Source organism: Callorhinus ursinus, unplaced genomic scaffold (genome assembly GCF_003265705.2).
Source record: "Callorhinus ursinus isolate GAN/ISIS: 27379988/994484 unplaced genomic scaffold, GSC_fseal_2.0 scaffold19, whole genome shotgun sequence".
Lineage (NCBI taxonomy): Eukaryota > Metazoa > Chordata > Mammalia > Carnivora > Otariidae > Callorhinus > Callorhinus ursinus.
The window spans coordinates 20,541,857-20,558,111 of NW_027397081.1; the positions used below are offsets into that span (position 1 = coordinate 20,541,857).

The 16,255-nt window shown below is 41.4% G+C and overlaps 1 protein-coding gene across 8 annotated transcripts in view; it reads right to left on the reverse strand.

Annotated features, from left to right (window-relative positions):
- SIAE (sialic acid acetylesterase) overlaps positions 1 to 16,255 on the reverse strand; it is a 38,829-nt gene extending 22,574 nt beyond the window's left edge. For 5 of the 8 annotated variants that reach the window (XR_012381544.1, XR_012381543.1, XM_073903900.1 and 2 more), the window contains exons 1-3: positions 16,059 to 16,255; positions 12,170 to 12,331; positions 4,453 to 4,628 (exon numbers count right to left, since the gene is read on the reverse strand). Coding sequence is in view for 6 of the 8 variants with exons in the window: in XM_073903900.1 (XP_073760001.1) it covers positions 4,453 to 4,628; positions 12,170 to 12,331; positions 16,059 to 16,125 (405 nt within the window). In the remaining 2 variants the exon portion in view is untranslated. Of the gene's footprint in view, positions 1 to 4,452; positions 4,629 to 12,169; positions 12,332 to 15,372; positions 15,461 to 16,058 lie in introns of those variants that run through there. The other 3 variants (XM_025893466.2, XM_025893464.2, XM_073903903.1) reach the window with 3 other exon arrangements.

The following is a 16,255-nucleotide window of genomic DNA, read 5'->3' on the forward strand; positions in this document are numbered from 1 at the left end:
ATTCTGAGGCCCAAAGCACTAACCCCATCACACCCTATCCAGAAATTCAACCTCTTCATTCTAGACAGTTTTGGGGTTTAATTTGGAAAGTAGAGCTGATTTTAAAAAGAAAGCTGAGTGCTGAAGACATATAGCACCAAGGCTTTGTGCTACCGCTGCTACCTTCCTAGAACACCAAAGTAAGAGGCGTGTTTTCCTTGGCAACTTTTTCCAGTGTCCTTTTTATCCAGCTTTACTTAAGAGACCTCACTCACAGTCTATCAGAGGGGCCCTATTCGCTAATAGCAATGAAGACAGGAACGCTTCAAAGTGAATTTCATCACTGACCAACACATTGGCAAGTCAGTATTCCCTTGTTCTGTCCCACTTGATTCTCCACGTACTCTATGTGCCCCATCCCTCCTTGGAAGCCTACACAGTGCTCTTCCACCCAACATTCTAGCAGGGTAAATAGCTAGTGAAGCCTCTATATAGTTATAATAAAGGAGGAGAAAAAATGCGAGGTCTCACAATTTAAGAACAGTTAATCTTCAAAGACCATGACTGAAACAGAGAAAGAAGAACTGATGCCAACAGAAGAAAAAGTTGAGCAAAAAAAGTCATCACTGGCCTATTATTTCCCCTTTCTGTGTAAAGAACAAACATATCTAAACCTATTAATTTGATATATGAATATATATGATGCCTAATTGAAGTACCAAGATGTCTATAGCTTACTTTGAGATAGTTCACACACACACACACACACACACACACACATAAATAGACAAACCAAATATGGCAAAATATTAACAACTGTCGATCTAAGCGATGGGTGTATAGGTGTGTATAAGTCTTTTTTTATTTTATTTATTTATTTGACAGAGAGAGAGAGACAGCGAGAGAGGGAACACAAGCATTGGGAGTGGGAGAGGGAGAAGCAGGCTTCCTGCTGAGCAGGGAGCCCGATGTGGACCCGATCCCAGGACCCTGGGATCATGACCTGAGCCGAAGGCAGATCCTTAACGACTGAGCCACCCAGGCGCCCCAAGTGTATAAGTCTCTTAACTTTTGTGTGTGCTTGAAATTTTTTATAATAAAAAGTTAAAAAAAAATAGTGACATCTTATTTTTAGACAGCAGTTTTCAATTTATAAAGACCTTTTAGAAACACAGTAATTCAATCTTTGTAAATTAGGTCAGATATAATCACTATTGTAGTATAGTCATGAAAACTAAGTCTCAGACATTTAACAAAATTCAACATACTTTCATGATTTAAAAAAAAAAACTTCCAGACAGCTAGGAATAGAGGGAAAATTCCTCAATATGATAAAAGGCATTTATGAAAAACCCATAAGTAACATCACACTCAGTGGTGAAAGAGTGAAAGCTTTCCCCCTAAAGCCAGGACGAGACAAGGGTATCTGTTTTCACCACTACTATTCAATATTGTAACTAGAAGTTCTAGCCAGAGCTATTAGACAAGTAAAAAGAAATAAAAGGTATCCAAATAGGTAAAACTATCTCTATCCACAGAAGATATGCCCCTATATTAGAAAACCTAAAAAAATCCACAAGAAAGCTACCAGAACTAATAAACTAATTCAGCAGTTTCAGGGTACAAGACCAACATGCAAAAATCCCTTGTTTCTATACACCAGCTATGAGCAGTCTTATGAGGAAATTAAGAAAGAAATTTCATTTATAATAGTATCAAAAAGAATTAAATACTTAGGACTAACTCTAGCAAAGGGGGTAAGATGTATATACTGAAAACTGTAAAACAATTATGAAAAAATTTAAAGATTAAATTAATGGGAAAACATCCCTTCATATTAGGAAGGCTTAATACCATTAAACTATCAATATCACCCAAAGCAATCTACAGATTCAACACAGTATCTATCAAAATTCCAACAGCCTTTTTTGCAGAAATGGAAGAATATATCCTCACATTCATATGGAATTGCAAGGGACCCTGAATAGCCAAAATAATCGGGAAAAAGGAGAATAAAGTTGGAAGACTTATACTTCCCAACTTTGAAACCTTCTACAAAGCTATAGTAACTAAAACAGTATGGTACTGGCATAAGCAGAGACATACAGATCAATGGAATAAAAGAAGAAGCCCAGAAACAAACCCTCACATACATGGTCAGTTGGAATTCCAAGAGTTCAACGGGGAAAGCAACAAATGATGCTGGGAGAACCGGATATCCACTTGCAAAAGAATGAAGTTAGACTTTCACCTTATACCATATATAAAAATTGACTCAAAAAAATGGATCAAAGACCTAAAACTATAAATTCTTAGAAGACAACATTGGGGCAAACCTTCGTGACATTGGATTTGGCAACAATTTCATGCACAGATGACAAAAAATTAATAAATAAACTATTATAAACTATAATTAATAATAACTAATTAATAAACTAGACTTCACCAAAATTAAGGACTTTTGTGTCTCAAGGGACACGCTCAAGAAAGTGAAATGACAACCTACAGAATGGGAAAATATTTGCAAATCAAATATCTGAAAAGTGAGTAATATCTAGAATATATAAATAATTCCTACAATTCAACAACAAACAACCCAATTGAAAAATGGGAAAAGAACTCAAGCAGACATTTCTCCAAAGAAGATATATAAATGGTCAATAAGTACATGAAATAACACTCAACATCATTAATCATTAAGGAAATGCAAATAAACCACAATGAAATACCAGTTCATAACTACTGAGGCTATAATAAAAAAAATTTTTTTAATTAAAAAAAAACTGGAAAAGGGGTGCCTGGGTGGCTCAGTCAGTTAAGCATCTGCCTTCAGCTCAGGTCATGATCCCAGGGTCCTGGGATTCAGCCCTGCGTCGGACTCCCTGCTCAGCAGGGAGCCTGCTTCTCCCTCTGCCTCTGCCTGCCGCTCCCCCTGCTTGTGCTTTCTCTCTCTCTCTGCCAAATAAATGAATAAAATCTAAAAAAAAAAAAAAACTGGAAAGTAACACGTGTTAAAGAAATTGAAACCTTTGCAGACTGCTGGTAGGAACATAAAATAGTACAGGCACTATGGAAAAATGGTTTGGTGGTTCCTCAAAAGTTAAACATAGAACTAACAGATGATCCAGCAATTTCACTCATAGGTATATATCCAAAAGAACTGAAAGCAGGGACTGGAACAGATATCTGTAGAACGATATTCATAGCAGCATCATTCACAAGAGCCAAAAGACAGAAACTCCCCAAGCGTCCATCAACAGAAGAATGGATAAACAAAACGTGGCATAAAAAGAGACAAAATTTCGATATATGCTACAACATGGATAGACTTGAAAACATTATACTAAGTAAAATAAGTCAGACACAGAAGGACAAAGATTGCACGATTCCATTTACCATAGCATCTAAAAAAAAAAAAAGAAAGATAATTTCTACACAGACACATAGATAGATGATAGATAGATAGATAGATAGATAGATAGATAGATAGATAGATAAATAGATAGATAAATAAATAAAAGAATTGAATACTTAGGAATAAATCTAACCAGGGAGGTAGGAGACTTGTACACTGAAAAATGAGGTACAAGAATAGGCAAATTCATAGAGAGAAAGCAGAACAGAGGTTACCAGGGGCTAGAAGCGGGAGAAAAGGAGGAGTTCTTGTTTAATGGGCAGAGTGTATGTTGGGGATGATGAAAAAATTTTGAGTATAGATACTGGTGACAGGTATACACAGGACTGTGAATATATTTAATGCCACTGAGCTGTACACTTAGCAATGGTTAAAATGATAAATATGATGTTATATTCATTTTAACCACGATTGTTTTAAAAAGCATGTTTTGAAAACAAAGTCTCAGAAATACAGTGATTTACTCCAAGTCATACAACTGGTAAAAGGCAAAGCCAACATTCAGTATCAAAAATTTGTTAAATCTCCATGACAACAAAAGACATGTATTCTATCAGATGCAGAGCTTAAAACAAAATCTAATTGTTTTGATTTCCTAGGCTCTCTCCAGAAGCTCATCTTCTAAAACCTATCATAAAGAGGAGTAATCTACTTTGTCTTCGATTTGATATGAAATCTGCCTGACCATCAGGTACTCCAGCTTCCGCCTCTCGCTCAGGAAGGGCAGGAAAGAGTGCCCTGCACCCTTACAGCGCACTAGGCGTGACTAAGAAAGCAGGCTCTGGAGTCACGTTACCTGGATCCTCTATTAACTGTGTGACCTTAAGCAGGTAATGTAACCTCCGTGGGCCAGTGTCCTCATCTGTGAGATGAATGGGACTCATCTCACAAAGTTGTTAAGTCAAATGAATTATTACATGCCAAACACTTAGCACAGACCTTGGCCCCTGGTAAAAAAGAAGGTTTCTACCTCCTTCTCGCCCCCTTTTTCCTTCTTCTTTTTCTTCTTCTTCATCATCATCAACATTATTTATTAACACTGAGCCTCTACAAATTACCTGGGAAACCGTCATCTGCATGTTACTTTGCCCACTGCAAAGCCAGACATCTCCAAATAAGACATCATGAACTCTCAGGGTGATGTTCTTTCTCCTGAAAGTCTGCTGTGCCATCACCTTGTAAGGTCCACCAGGCTTCATAGGATCCAGTACCACCATCCAGCTGTGAGAGCGTGCTGAAATCATTAAGAGGCTCCAAGGAATTAATCAATCAATTAAAATGAAATTAAAGCACAATCCTGCCATGCATCATACTCATTTGTGGCTAAACCCAGCCATTGTGATTAACTAAATGCAAAGATACGAAGATTGGCCAAATTTCACACAAGCAAAGAGAGATTAAAAAAAGCAGAATTTCTACCCTTAATCTGTACCAGTCCCTCCTTCCTTGTAACTGAAGCATTTACAGGAAAAATAAATCACCCAGTTATCATCCTAAATGAGAACAGACAAAAATATACTGAGATTAAAATTCAGGGAGTTTAATTAAAAAATAAAATAGAAATTCTTATTATACTAGCCAACTGTCAATATTAACAGAATGATAATCTAGTAGATTTACACAGTGTCCCCAAACTAATCTGTAATTATATAATCAAATGTGAACACAGGTTAGAGAAAATCATTTACAATCTGGAACTTTCCCCTTACTTGATGGTGTCATCCTTGTCATCAATCCCCCACCCACTCCCCATGTCGCTTCCAAAAATTAATGCTACCTTTGGGTCTGGGTTCTCCAGACTCACAGGTGAGCAGAGAAAGTGACATATAAAGAAGCAGCAGGAGCATACAAATTAATCTCTCTGAAGAAGATATTTAGATGTCCCCAATTAATTATTTTCAGAGTTATTTACCAGACTCAAGGTTTTCGGACTCAATTAGGGAGATGAAAAAGCTATCCAAGACCCTATTTCAGAAATTCATAGCATATTCCTTAGGAACCACCCCCCTACCACCTTCCTACCTCTCACCCACTCATACCACCACCAATGCCAACATCATACTCAGAAACTTAGGGAAAATATCTTCAAAATGGCAAAATTATGCCTCAGAGAACCAAACGACATGAATAAAGTTGAAGAAATGAGAGTGAAAAAAAAATAAAGAAAATAGAGAAATGATCATTTTAGAATAAATATTCTTGGCACAATGCCAAAGAATACAAAGTATTTTCTAATTTGTGCCCATCAGATTAATGTTAATTCAACGGGAAAGAATGGTAAGAACTGGAAATGGAGCACCCTGAAGTTATCACAGCAACCGGTAAAAAAATAATAATGATAAAAATACTGTCCAAGTGCCTACTGTGTGCTAGACACTGTACTAAGTTCTTGCCAATCAGCAAAAGCTAAGCAGGGGCATGAGAGGTCCAGATGCGCGACAGGAGATTAGTAAAAGCTCAAAGCATACAGGGTTGCTCCGTCTTGGGGAAAAATGTCCAAAAGCCTCAAGGCATCAGCAAAAGGGTACACGCTTGCTCCTCTCCTAAGTACAACCGACTGAGATTGCTACTCTCCTCCCTTAGAGGTCAATTAAAGCCAGGTCCAAACGGTCACTAGTGTTTTTGTACCACCAATAGCCAGGCATCAACATATTAAATGCATAATTCACCTAAAGCGGAAAAATCACTGTTTTGGAAACAGTGGGCAGCTAGTGCAGATTGTGTCGCACAGGTGTGATATGCACCATATGGCTCACGCTTCTGAGCAGACAGACACTCCAATCTGTCCCAACTACAGTCTTGCCAAGGTCTTCCCAGGCTTCTTGCATGGACATATCTTCCTAAAGCTCTGTCCTTCTGCCACCAACATTACTCATCTCTTGATGAGGAGGTCAAAAAACTTAGGCAGAACTTTTTTTTTTAGCTTTCTACTACTATACAATCTATTCCTACTCGCTGTTGTTTATTGGATTTTACACTTAGCCTCAATCATGCAATATGGCTGGTGAAGAAAATGGCCTTCACCAGCACTTCTGAAACGTTTTGCTGCCCAGCAACAAAAAGACAAATAAGTGGAAGGTGAGACATTTGGACAAGAGATGGCAACACCATCCTACTACAGCAGGAGGATAAGCTCCTAGCACCTGAATAGTCTGAAGAGGACTAGGGATCTAGACCTGAGCCTTGGTCCCAAGAACTACTCTCCTGAGGAAAACTCTCAACTCCCTCAAAGACCTTGGAGAACTTCCTCTGCCCTACTCCTCAACTTCTCTTAGTTTCAAGCAGTTTTCCTCTCCCACTTGATAAAAGAAAAATAAACTCTGACACAATAATGAGGGTTAAGTGAAGTTACCTGCCCAGGAATGCAGGGGAAACCAGACCCACTACAGAGAGCTGACTAGGGCTCAAACTAACTCAGAAACAATTCAGTTAAAACAATGAGGATTCCCTCCCCAGTCAAGCATATACAAAGGAGAGCAACCCCCATGAAGGCTGCTTCTTAGACTAAAGGCAAGGGTGGGACGGCAAAGGCAAAAGTCACCCTGTTTCCCAAGGAGAATTGATTGGTCCTTGGCTGGCAGTTCAGGACTGGATAAAGTGGAGCTCACCACAGGATGCTGAAATCCACTTACAGTTTTTAGAAACTGTGTTGACCCACCAAGTCCATTAGGTTGAATCCAAATAAAACTGAGTCATTAACTACCAAGAGTTGGAAGTTCACCATCCAGCTGGCTCTCTGCTGAAAATGATGGGCTTTCTGAGCAACAGCTGCTCTGGCTCCTTCTTCTGGGCCCTCATCACCTGTCATCTTACTGCCTATCTTACCAATCCAGGCCCAGGTTTCTGTAAATGCTCATTTTTGTTGCATTCGTATCTCTGCTTCCTCACATTCTTTCTTCTCCCATTGGGGAAGATTCATGTCCTTCCTTCATTACAGAATGTCTTAGAATGCTTACCATGTGCCAGGCACTCCATCAAGTAAACCGCAGAGAGTAAACCCCAGCCCTGAGTTACACCAACAAGAAAGCCACGCAACCTGATTAGGGACTTATGTTTCCATGTCCAACGGTGAGTGTATCTGGTGGCCTATTTCTTCCTGTCCCTCTTCTCTTCATACTCCGGCCAAGAGCTTAAGTAAAGAACTCTCTTCAGGGGCGCCTGGGTGGCTCAGTCGTTAAGTGTCTGCCTTTGGCTCAGGTCATGATCCCAGGGTCCTGAGATCCAGCCCCATTTCAGGCTCCCTGCTCAGTGGGAAGCCTGCTTCTCCCTCTCCTGCTCCCCCTGCTTGTGTTCCCTCTCTGGCTCTCTCTGTCAAATAAATAAAATCTTTAAAAAAAAAAAAAAAAAGAAAGAAAGAAAGAACTCTCTTCATTTTTTTCTCTCCATCTCCCTGACCAACCCCCACCTCAAAAATCAGAAGAACAAATCATCAAAGGGAAAAAAATTAAAGGAATTTGTCTAAAAACATGATTAGTCATAAAGTGCTTTCATGCTTTTTTTCCTTTTTGCTATTCACATCAGATGTTAATTATTTTTCAGGTTATTGTGCCAAATCTCACATGCCAAGAGAAAAAGGAAAATTATCCATGACCTTTCCCTTCCCAAAAGGAAAAGCCTAGAGATGAAAGAAGCAGCCCTGTTTGCTTCTTCCCTCACAAAACCCTGGCACTTCACCAGCTGCAAATCAGTTCAATGATTTGTGGAAGTGACTGGGAGGGCTTAGTGCCCAAACTTCCCCTTGACAACCTGCATTTATTCTGTATAAAGTTCATCTCCACCGCTACCAAATATGAATGTAAAAAGAAAAAAGAAATCTTGAATATTTTTCTAGTGATAAAACTGTTTATGCAAGTTGTTTAAATGATAGAATCTATGGCAGATACACCCTAAGGTGACCCCCCCCATAAGTCACACCCTTATATAATCCCCTTCCCCTCAAATGCAGGCAGAATCTGTGATTTGCTTCCAACCAACAGAAAATGGCATGGGGGAGGAGATGTCATTCTTGTGATGATTAGGTTACATTATATGGAAAAGATAAAGGAGTTTAGCAGATGGAATTAAAGTTCCTAATCAGTTGACTCTGAGTTAACAAAAAGGGAGATTTCCTTGGGTGGGCCCGACCCTAATAAGATGAGCCCTTTAAAACAAAGGTCTCAAGATCGGAGATTTGAAGCAGCAGAGATGCTTCCACAAATGCTATAGGCATAAGGAAATGAATCTGCCTGCAACCTACAGGAGCCTGAGGTGGATAATTCCCTAGTCAAGCTTCCAGATGAGAACACAGCCCAGCCAACACTTGATTTCAGTCTTGTGAGACCCTGAGCAGAGAACCCAACTGAGTGATGGCCCGCCCAGGCTTCAGATCTCTAGAAACTGTGTCATGACAAAAATGTGTTCTTGTAAGCACTTAAGTTTGTGGTAATTTATTATGTAGCATCAGTCATGATGACAAATCCAGAAGCACCCTCATTTTACCACCCTCCATGCGTCCCCCACATGTATCAGAGTGAGAGGATATACCTTATCCTCCCCTATGTGTCTGAAAGAATCATCATGCATCATTTGACAATATGTTTTGAATAGGCCCAGTACCTGACCCATATTCCCAACCATCCCTCAAGTTCTAATTTTCCCAAAGCTTGAGTGTCAGTCTGCTGGACAAGAACCTTCATGCTGTTAATTCCATTTTGTTATGGGCACCCAGGGGACTGATTTTAGGTAATAAGTTAAATATTAACAGAGACAGAGTGACAAATTGAGGTAGTCTAGCTGAAAATCCCAGAGTCCTCATCAAAATTTAGATAGAAATCAACCCTCCAATATATGCTGTAGTGTTTCCTTTGAGAAACATTTTCTTTGCTGCCCTATAAAATTTCCTACGTGTCTACCTCCTTTACTCCAAATAATACTTTATCCATTTTGCTTCAGGTGCAGAACGGAGCAAGACGCCTCTATCGGTAGGTTTATAGATCTATATAAAATAAATACCTTTCTTCTCTACCTAGCAAATGTGGAGAGCCTAATAAATAGATCTACCCCCACTGCTACCAATAACAACATCCTTTTTCCTGTGCAATTACCATCAACAGTCCATGAATCACTTGGTTCCCTTAAGTTGCTGCTGGATATTTTAACTTCAAATGACACATCACTTTGCAGTAAAGCAACAGAAGCATTACTTAAACCAAAGGTACCAAATGTGAAAGGACAGCATGAGAGAGTGAGTTCCTGGAGGATGGGCACAATTTGTATTCTTTGTATTTTCTAGGGCTTCAGGGTTTTATACACAATAAGCCCTCAGTTGATGTTTATAGGACTGAACTCAAGACAAGTGAGCAAGTTCACTACCACCACGAAGGAAAAGAAAGGCTCAGCCCCTAATCATTACCGTTTACACCTTGTCGTCCCTACCTATCCTCCTGCCTCATCTCTGGCCATTCCAAATATTGGTCCTACAATAGCCATGAAGGGAGAAAAAAACTAAAAATAATGCATAAGAACATTTAAAAAAATCTGAAATGCTATATATATGGGCAGTACAGAGCAAGATGCTCCTATAAGTAGGTTTATGGATCTACATAAAATAAATACCTTTCTTTTGTACCAAGCAAATGTGGAGAGCCTAATAAATAAAGTACATATATGTACACACACATACATATGTACATATACGCATAGACACACACATCTTCTGTATCTACCATTACAGTACTAACGATGTAGTCTCTGTCTCCTAAAGATGTATTGGTATGTTAATTGTTGGCACCAAGGAAATCCTATCTATTGTATTTAAACTACAGTGGTTCTTTGGACTTCTAAATCGACATTATTTACTGAGATCACCAGTATTTACGCTCTGTGCTGTTAATTTCTGAGATAGACACAACACAAAAAGAAAGCACTGCTCATCTGTTGAATTGAACTCGTTTTCATTTTATCCTACAGGTCACCAGCAGCATTTAAATCTAACAGAGAACAACTTCTCAATCAGCTTAAGCTTCCCTTTTAACTCTTTTAGTCTCACCCAATAACATTCTTACCTCAAAAAGTGTTAAAATCCAAGAACTAGAAGCACTCACCTTGCATCTATGGCTGGTACACAGTAGTTAAAAATGTCTGTTGAATGGAAATGAATTACAAAGAGCCTGCACCAGGGTTTGGATCACTCTCAACTGGATATTGACAGAACTGATTAGGCAATCTTTGTTTTCAAGGGCCAAAAGAATTTCCACAAGCTTCCCGGTCACATATATATTCAAGCCACTGCTCAAACCACCAACTCCCACATTCACCCCACCGCCCTCCCAGAGTAGCCTCCTTACCCGTCTGTCTCTCACCTTCAACACTCCATTGCTATATCGCTACCTCTAACCGAGATCTGATCCAGTCTCCACTTGACCCAGCCCTGCCTGTGGCCTCCTGCATCTAGTAACTTCCAGCTATGCTCCTCCCCATGCTATCTTACATAGCTTTCTCTCTTCTAGACAGAGAATCCTTTGTAGGACCTGTCTGCCCATGGAGGCTTCTGATTCTCACCTTCTTGAACATCCTTGCGGCCACTATCTCGGGTCAGGCCTTCACTGTCTATTGCCTGAATCTCATAATGACAGTTCCCATCACCTCTACTCTTACTGATCTCCAATCCACTTTCCACAGTGCTGCCAGAGTCATCTTTCTAAAATACAAATCTGATTGAGTTATTTTGCTACTTAAAATCCCAAAATCCAAACTAGAATATACACTCCTTAGCAGTGACAGACAAGCATTCCTGCATTTCCAACCTTCGTCTGCCGGCAGGCACATACCCGAGCGCTCAAGCCCACCAACCTGCTTGCCATTTCTCCAAGGACCTGTGCTCACTCGTGCCTCCATGCTTCCAACCAGGCTATGCCCACTACCTGGTTTGCCCCACTCACCTTTCAAGATAAACCTTAGGCTAAGTGAATTATCTCTCCTAAGCACTCCCAGAGCACACTGCACTTCCAGACTGTGGCACCTAACGCACTCACCTGTCATTGCTTATTATTTTTCTCTCTCCTCCGCTAATCTGTAAGCTTCCTTAGGAGACAGACCACATCTATCTCGCTAATTACTGTATCCCTTGATAAATATTTGACCGACTAAATACAATAGTAATAATAATAGTGGCAGCTAACACTTATGCAGTACTTCCTATGTGCCTGGCACTGTTCTAAGTACTTTACATGTGTTAACTCATGTAATCCTCGCACTAATCCTAAATATCATTATTATCCCCACTTTACAAATAAGGACATTGTGACTCAGAGACATTAAATAACATGCCCGAGGTTATATAGTCATAACATGACAGAGTCAGAACCTGAAGCCAGGAATCCAGAGCCTAGGTTCTTCGGCCCTCCTCCATACCCCCTTCTCCTTCGTTTACAGTTCAGTTCAAATGGCACCTTCTGTGGAAACCGTCTCTTACCATCCAGTCTGAGTTAGGTGTTTGCCTTCTGCATCCCATGACACCATATGTACACCTGCCTCATAGTATTCATCACGCTGCGCTTGATGACTTGGTGTCTATCCCCCTCATTCCGTGAGATCCTGGAGGGCAGGGACTTTGACTTTGTCTTGATTTCCTTTGTATCCCCAGGGCGCAACACATGGTAAATACTCAAGTTTTTATGGATGGATGAATCAATGGATGACTGGGATAACCTGAGCTGGAGCCTAAGCATTCATTTCCAGATTATCCAGCAGGTGGCAGAAGAGGACAAAAGCTGAACAAAGGACCAGCGGCCTTACCTTTCACACTTGTCACTTTCTTCATGATGGCTTCCTGCTGTTGGTACAGAGTCACTGTCACGGTGGCCCCCGATATGCCATAGCCCCAAATCACTGCCCCGGCAGGCTCCTTCTGCAGCACCATGTAATTATTGATGTATGAGGCGAAGCGAAAACCAACATCTAAAAAATTTAACAAACACTTAGAAGAGCATCATTGGGATATTCATCACCAATTGAAGCTGCTTAAACAGCAAGGAACATAAAGTCTTTATACAGGGCAATTTGAGTATAACCAGTCCTTTTCATCTTCTAAAACTAGATCTTATTCCTTCTAATTAGGTGAGCGACCTAACAAGAACAGTTGCCAAAGATATGCAGCATAGTACAAGGTGGCCAATAAAAGGAAAACTCAAAGAGCCTAGGGCAACCAATGTGCCACCAGCCTCCGCCCCCTCAGAGCTCTTGACCTGCTTTTGCCCTTGGGCTTGGCCCTGATGCTTCACTCTCTCCCCCCCAAATTGCTAACATGCTCCTCTTTTACACCCCACAGATGGTATTTATGAGAAAAATAAACCACTTCCTTCCCCTACTTTCCATTACCACGCCCACTCCTTGTTGCTGGGAATAAAGAAACCTGCCTCTCTCTAACACAGCCTTCCCTAATCCTTCCCCCCGCTCTTTATCTCCCCTTTTGCATCCTACCAGTGTCGATTTCCCACAAATAATTCCCCTTACTGTGTTTTTTCTTGACAACCCACCGAAAATTCTAAATAAGCATTTATGAGTATCTGCAATGTCTCCTTCCTTCTAAGGTAAATACAGATAAATAAGATGAAATAATACGGTCAGTGAGAAACAGAAGGTCAAAATGTCAGAACAAAGGTCTTCCGTCTCAATTTTACCCATTTCACAAGCTAAATTATATAAAAAGCACAAGAAGGAGAGCACTTGAAACTGTAGATTCTATTCTAGAGTCACTAACAAGACTGAATAAGAACTCACTTTAACGAGATCATTCCTATTTTTAACATGCAGCCTATATTGAAGTATTTTATTAATAACAAGCATCTATCCAAATTATCTCAGTGAGTTCCTCATCAAAGCTTAAAAGGGGAAAAAAAAAACTTCTTAAGTTATATCCCACTTTGTCTGAACAAAACAGACTGAAATCCCTAGAAGAAAATAATTAACAAAGTTAAGATTTTTTTTTTTAAGGGCTTTAAACAAAAATGATAGGCAGGAAAGAGAATGAGAACTAACAAGGTTGACATTTTCCTCCCTGGAAGTTACCAATAAAGATGGCCCCTTAGACTACGCCTAACAGGGACCAGAGCTAATGGGGTCTCCTACACAGACCCGGTAGCCTATTTGTCCTGTGCTTTGAATAACAGCCCAGTCGCTAAACATCCTCGGCTCTCCCTCTCTCTCATGAGTTTTAGTCCCATCATAAAACTGACATGACAAGCAAAGATCATCCAGAAGGCTGTATAATGGGCTGGAGATGCACAGCTACCACAAGCAAAATGCTCTAAGAAGAGACTCTAACACCCCACAATTGCATAAGCAGGTTGGCAGCATGCTGGAGGGAAGGGGAGAGGCACATGTGTGGGTGGGCCTAGTCTTGGGTAGGTACTTCATATGGAACAAAAACTGGAAACTAAAGGGCTAAGAGCTAAGGGGGGGGGGGACGGAGTGAAGGAAATTGGCTGTCCGCTCCCACATGAGCCTGTGCAAATAAAGGGCGCTCTGAGTGCAGCCATTGTCTTCCAGGCTGGGGACACATCTTTCCAAGTCCGCCTGTTTTCGCCGACACACACTTACTGGACCTCCTTGTGCCTGGCTCTATTCTGCGTTAAAGAATTTTAGAGGTAGAGAGAATCTTTCACACCCCAACGTACAATCATGATCAACAGACTAACACCCGGCTAGCTTAGGTAATTGAGGTTAATAGCTTGCATATTAATTAATCCGACAAATATTTATTGATGCCTACTGTGTGCCAGGCACCACTTTAAGCATTGAGGATATAATAGTAAGAAAAAGAAAGAAAAAAAAACAGACAAAAATCTCTGCTAGCAGCAGACAGCTTACGTTTTACTGGGGAGCTTACTTGGGGCTGGCACAGTGCTAAGCATACCGCATAAGTCAACTCCTTTGACCAACCTGAAATCACACAGGTAATTTATGACAGGACTAGAAACCAAGCCACCTGATTCCAAAGTTAATGCAATTTCCACTCTGCTGCAGTTAAATACTGGTTGTAGATTAAAAAAAAAAAAAAAGTCATATTCCCTGCCCTTATAATGCTCACATTCCAAGCCGATAAGAGTAGACAGTGGAACATTACCAAGGAACTGAGCAATGGACAAAATAGGAGAATAGGAAAGGAGGCAGGACTGGTCATTCTTTTTGTCAAACACAAGACACTTAGCATTTGATTTTTTTTTTTTTTTTTTTTTTTTTTTAGGTCTTCAATTTTTCCACCATTTGGGTGGAAAACAGGAATTAGCGTTCTGGGGAAGGTAAATGTAGTCATTAAAAGTAGACTGACAAAATTAGGACAGTGGTTAAGTTACCTCTGGTGACGACCTGGTGGATGCACTGGAGAGAAACATCCAGAGAGTCTCAATAAAATGCAATGTTCTAGTTCTTAAGTTGGGTGCAGCACCCTTGGGTATTCATTTTCTTGTTTCATTGCTCATATATTTTTATACATTTCAAATATGACACAGTCAACATGGGCACAGGGGGAACGATTGTTAAGACAGATGCCAAGATATGCAATCAAACAAGAAGGAAAGAAAATTTAAAGCATTAATGAAAAATAGTCACTGTTAATGCAAGTAATGTAACGAGAAGACCCAAAAGTGAAGACAGAACACTGTATTGGCATTAAAGTTAACAGCCTTTAACAGAAAAACTAATAAAAGAATGGCCCTACTCTCCTCTCATATGCTGGACTCAAAAGTCATAGTGGGGATGAGAGTCAGAAAGTGCTATGCAGAGTGCTGCCGGTCTACACTTCTGTTAAGGCCTGAGACACTACCGAGGGGCCACAGTTGGTCTCAGTCTGGGTACTTCTGGATTCTCAGGTATAGCAACAGTCATTTTTCTGCACCCTGTCCCCATTCTCACTTCAACTTTCATTTCTTAGCAGGGATCTTTGGGGTCCACTATTTGAATGGTTTTAAGAAAACATAGGTCCAGCATTATCATTTTACTTGGCATTAGCGGGCAGATTCCACCTTCCGGTTCTCCATGGTTGTGGCTCAGTGCTCAGCCTGGAGTATTCAAACGACAGCATCGGCCCTGGACAGTAGTCAAAGTGAGTCACCCTCCTCCCCAATGCCACGCCTATTATCCCACCACCGATATCTGTAAGCGGTGCCAGAAATCAAAACTAAGCCTTAAATATTCGAAGCGAGTGAGGGGGTTGTATTTCCTAATCCTAATCACCACTTAAACTAGTCAAATATAATTCCCCCAAGGAACCAAGCTTGAAGCAAACCCTCCCCAAGGGCGCTGCTGAGGGGGCAGCAGGGAAATGTTGTGGATGACTCAGTCACCGGTTTCCAAATACTATCTAACTAGCTTCACACACCCCCTTCCCCCTCGACTTCCCCTGCGACTATGCAAAGACCCCAAGGGCCTCGGTCTGGGACATTTGGGCCTCCCCACTCAGATACACCGAAATCTCCCTCTGCGCCACACCCGGCATCTGGGCGACGGTGCAAGGGTGTGGAGGAAGCGGACCGGCCGGAACTCCCGCCCAGCCGACCCCTGCGGCCTAGGCCCGGGTCAGAAGGCCGGCTCCAGGGTAGCGGTTCGCGCGTCCTGCAGAGGACGCGGGAATTCGGAGCCCGCGCAGGCGGACCGGCAGGGCCTGGGCCGAGCCGGGCCGCCTCACCTGCACTTGTGCCGGCCGGCAGGATTAAAGGCAGCACCAGCCCAAATGCAAATCCCGGTACCACCATGCTGGCGAAGATCCGACACCCGGGCGCGGGACTCCGGGCGCGGACTCCAGGCGGGACCCGGGTCGTGGGCGGGGCCTGCGCGAGGCGGGGAGGCTTGACTCCACCCACCCCTCCCAAGACGTTCGGTCGC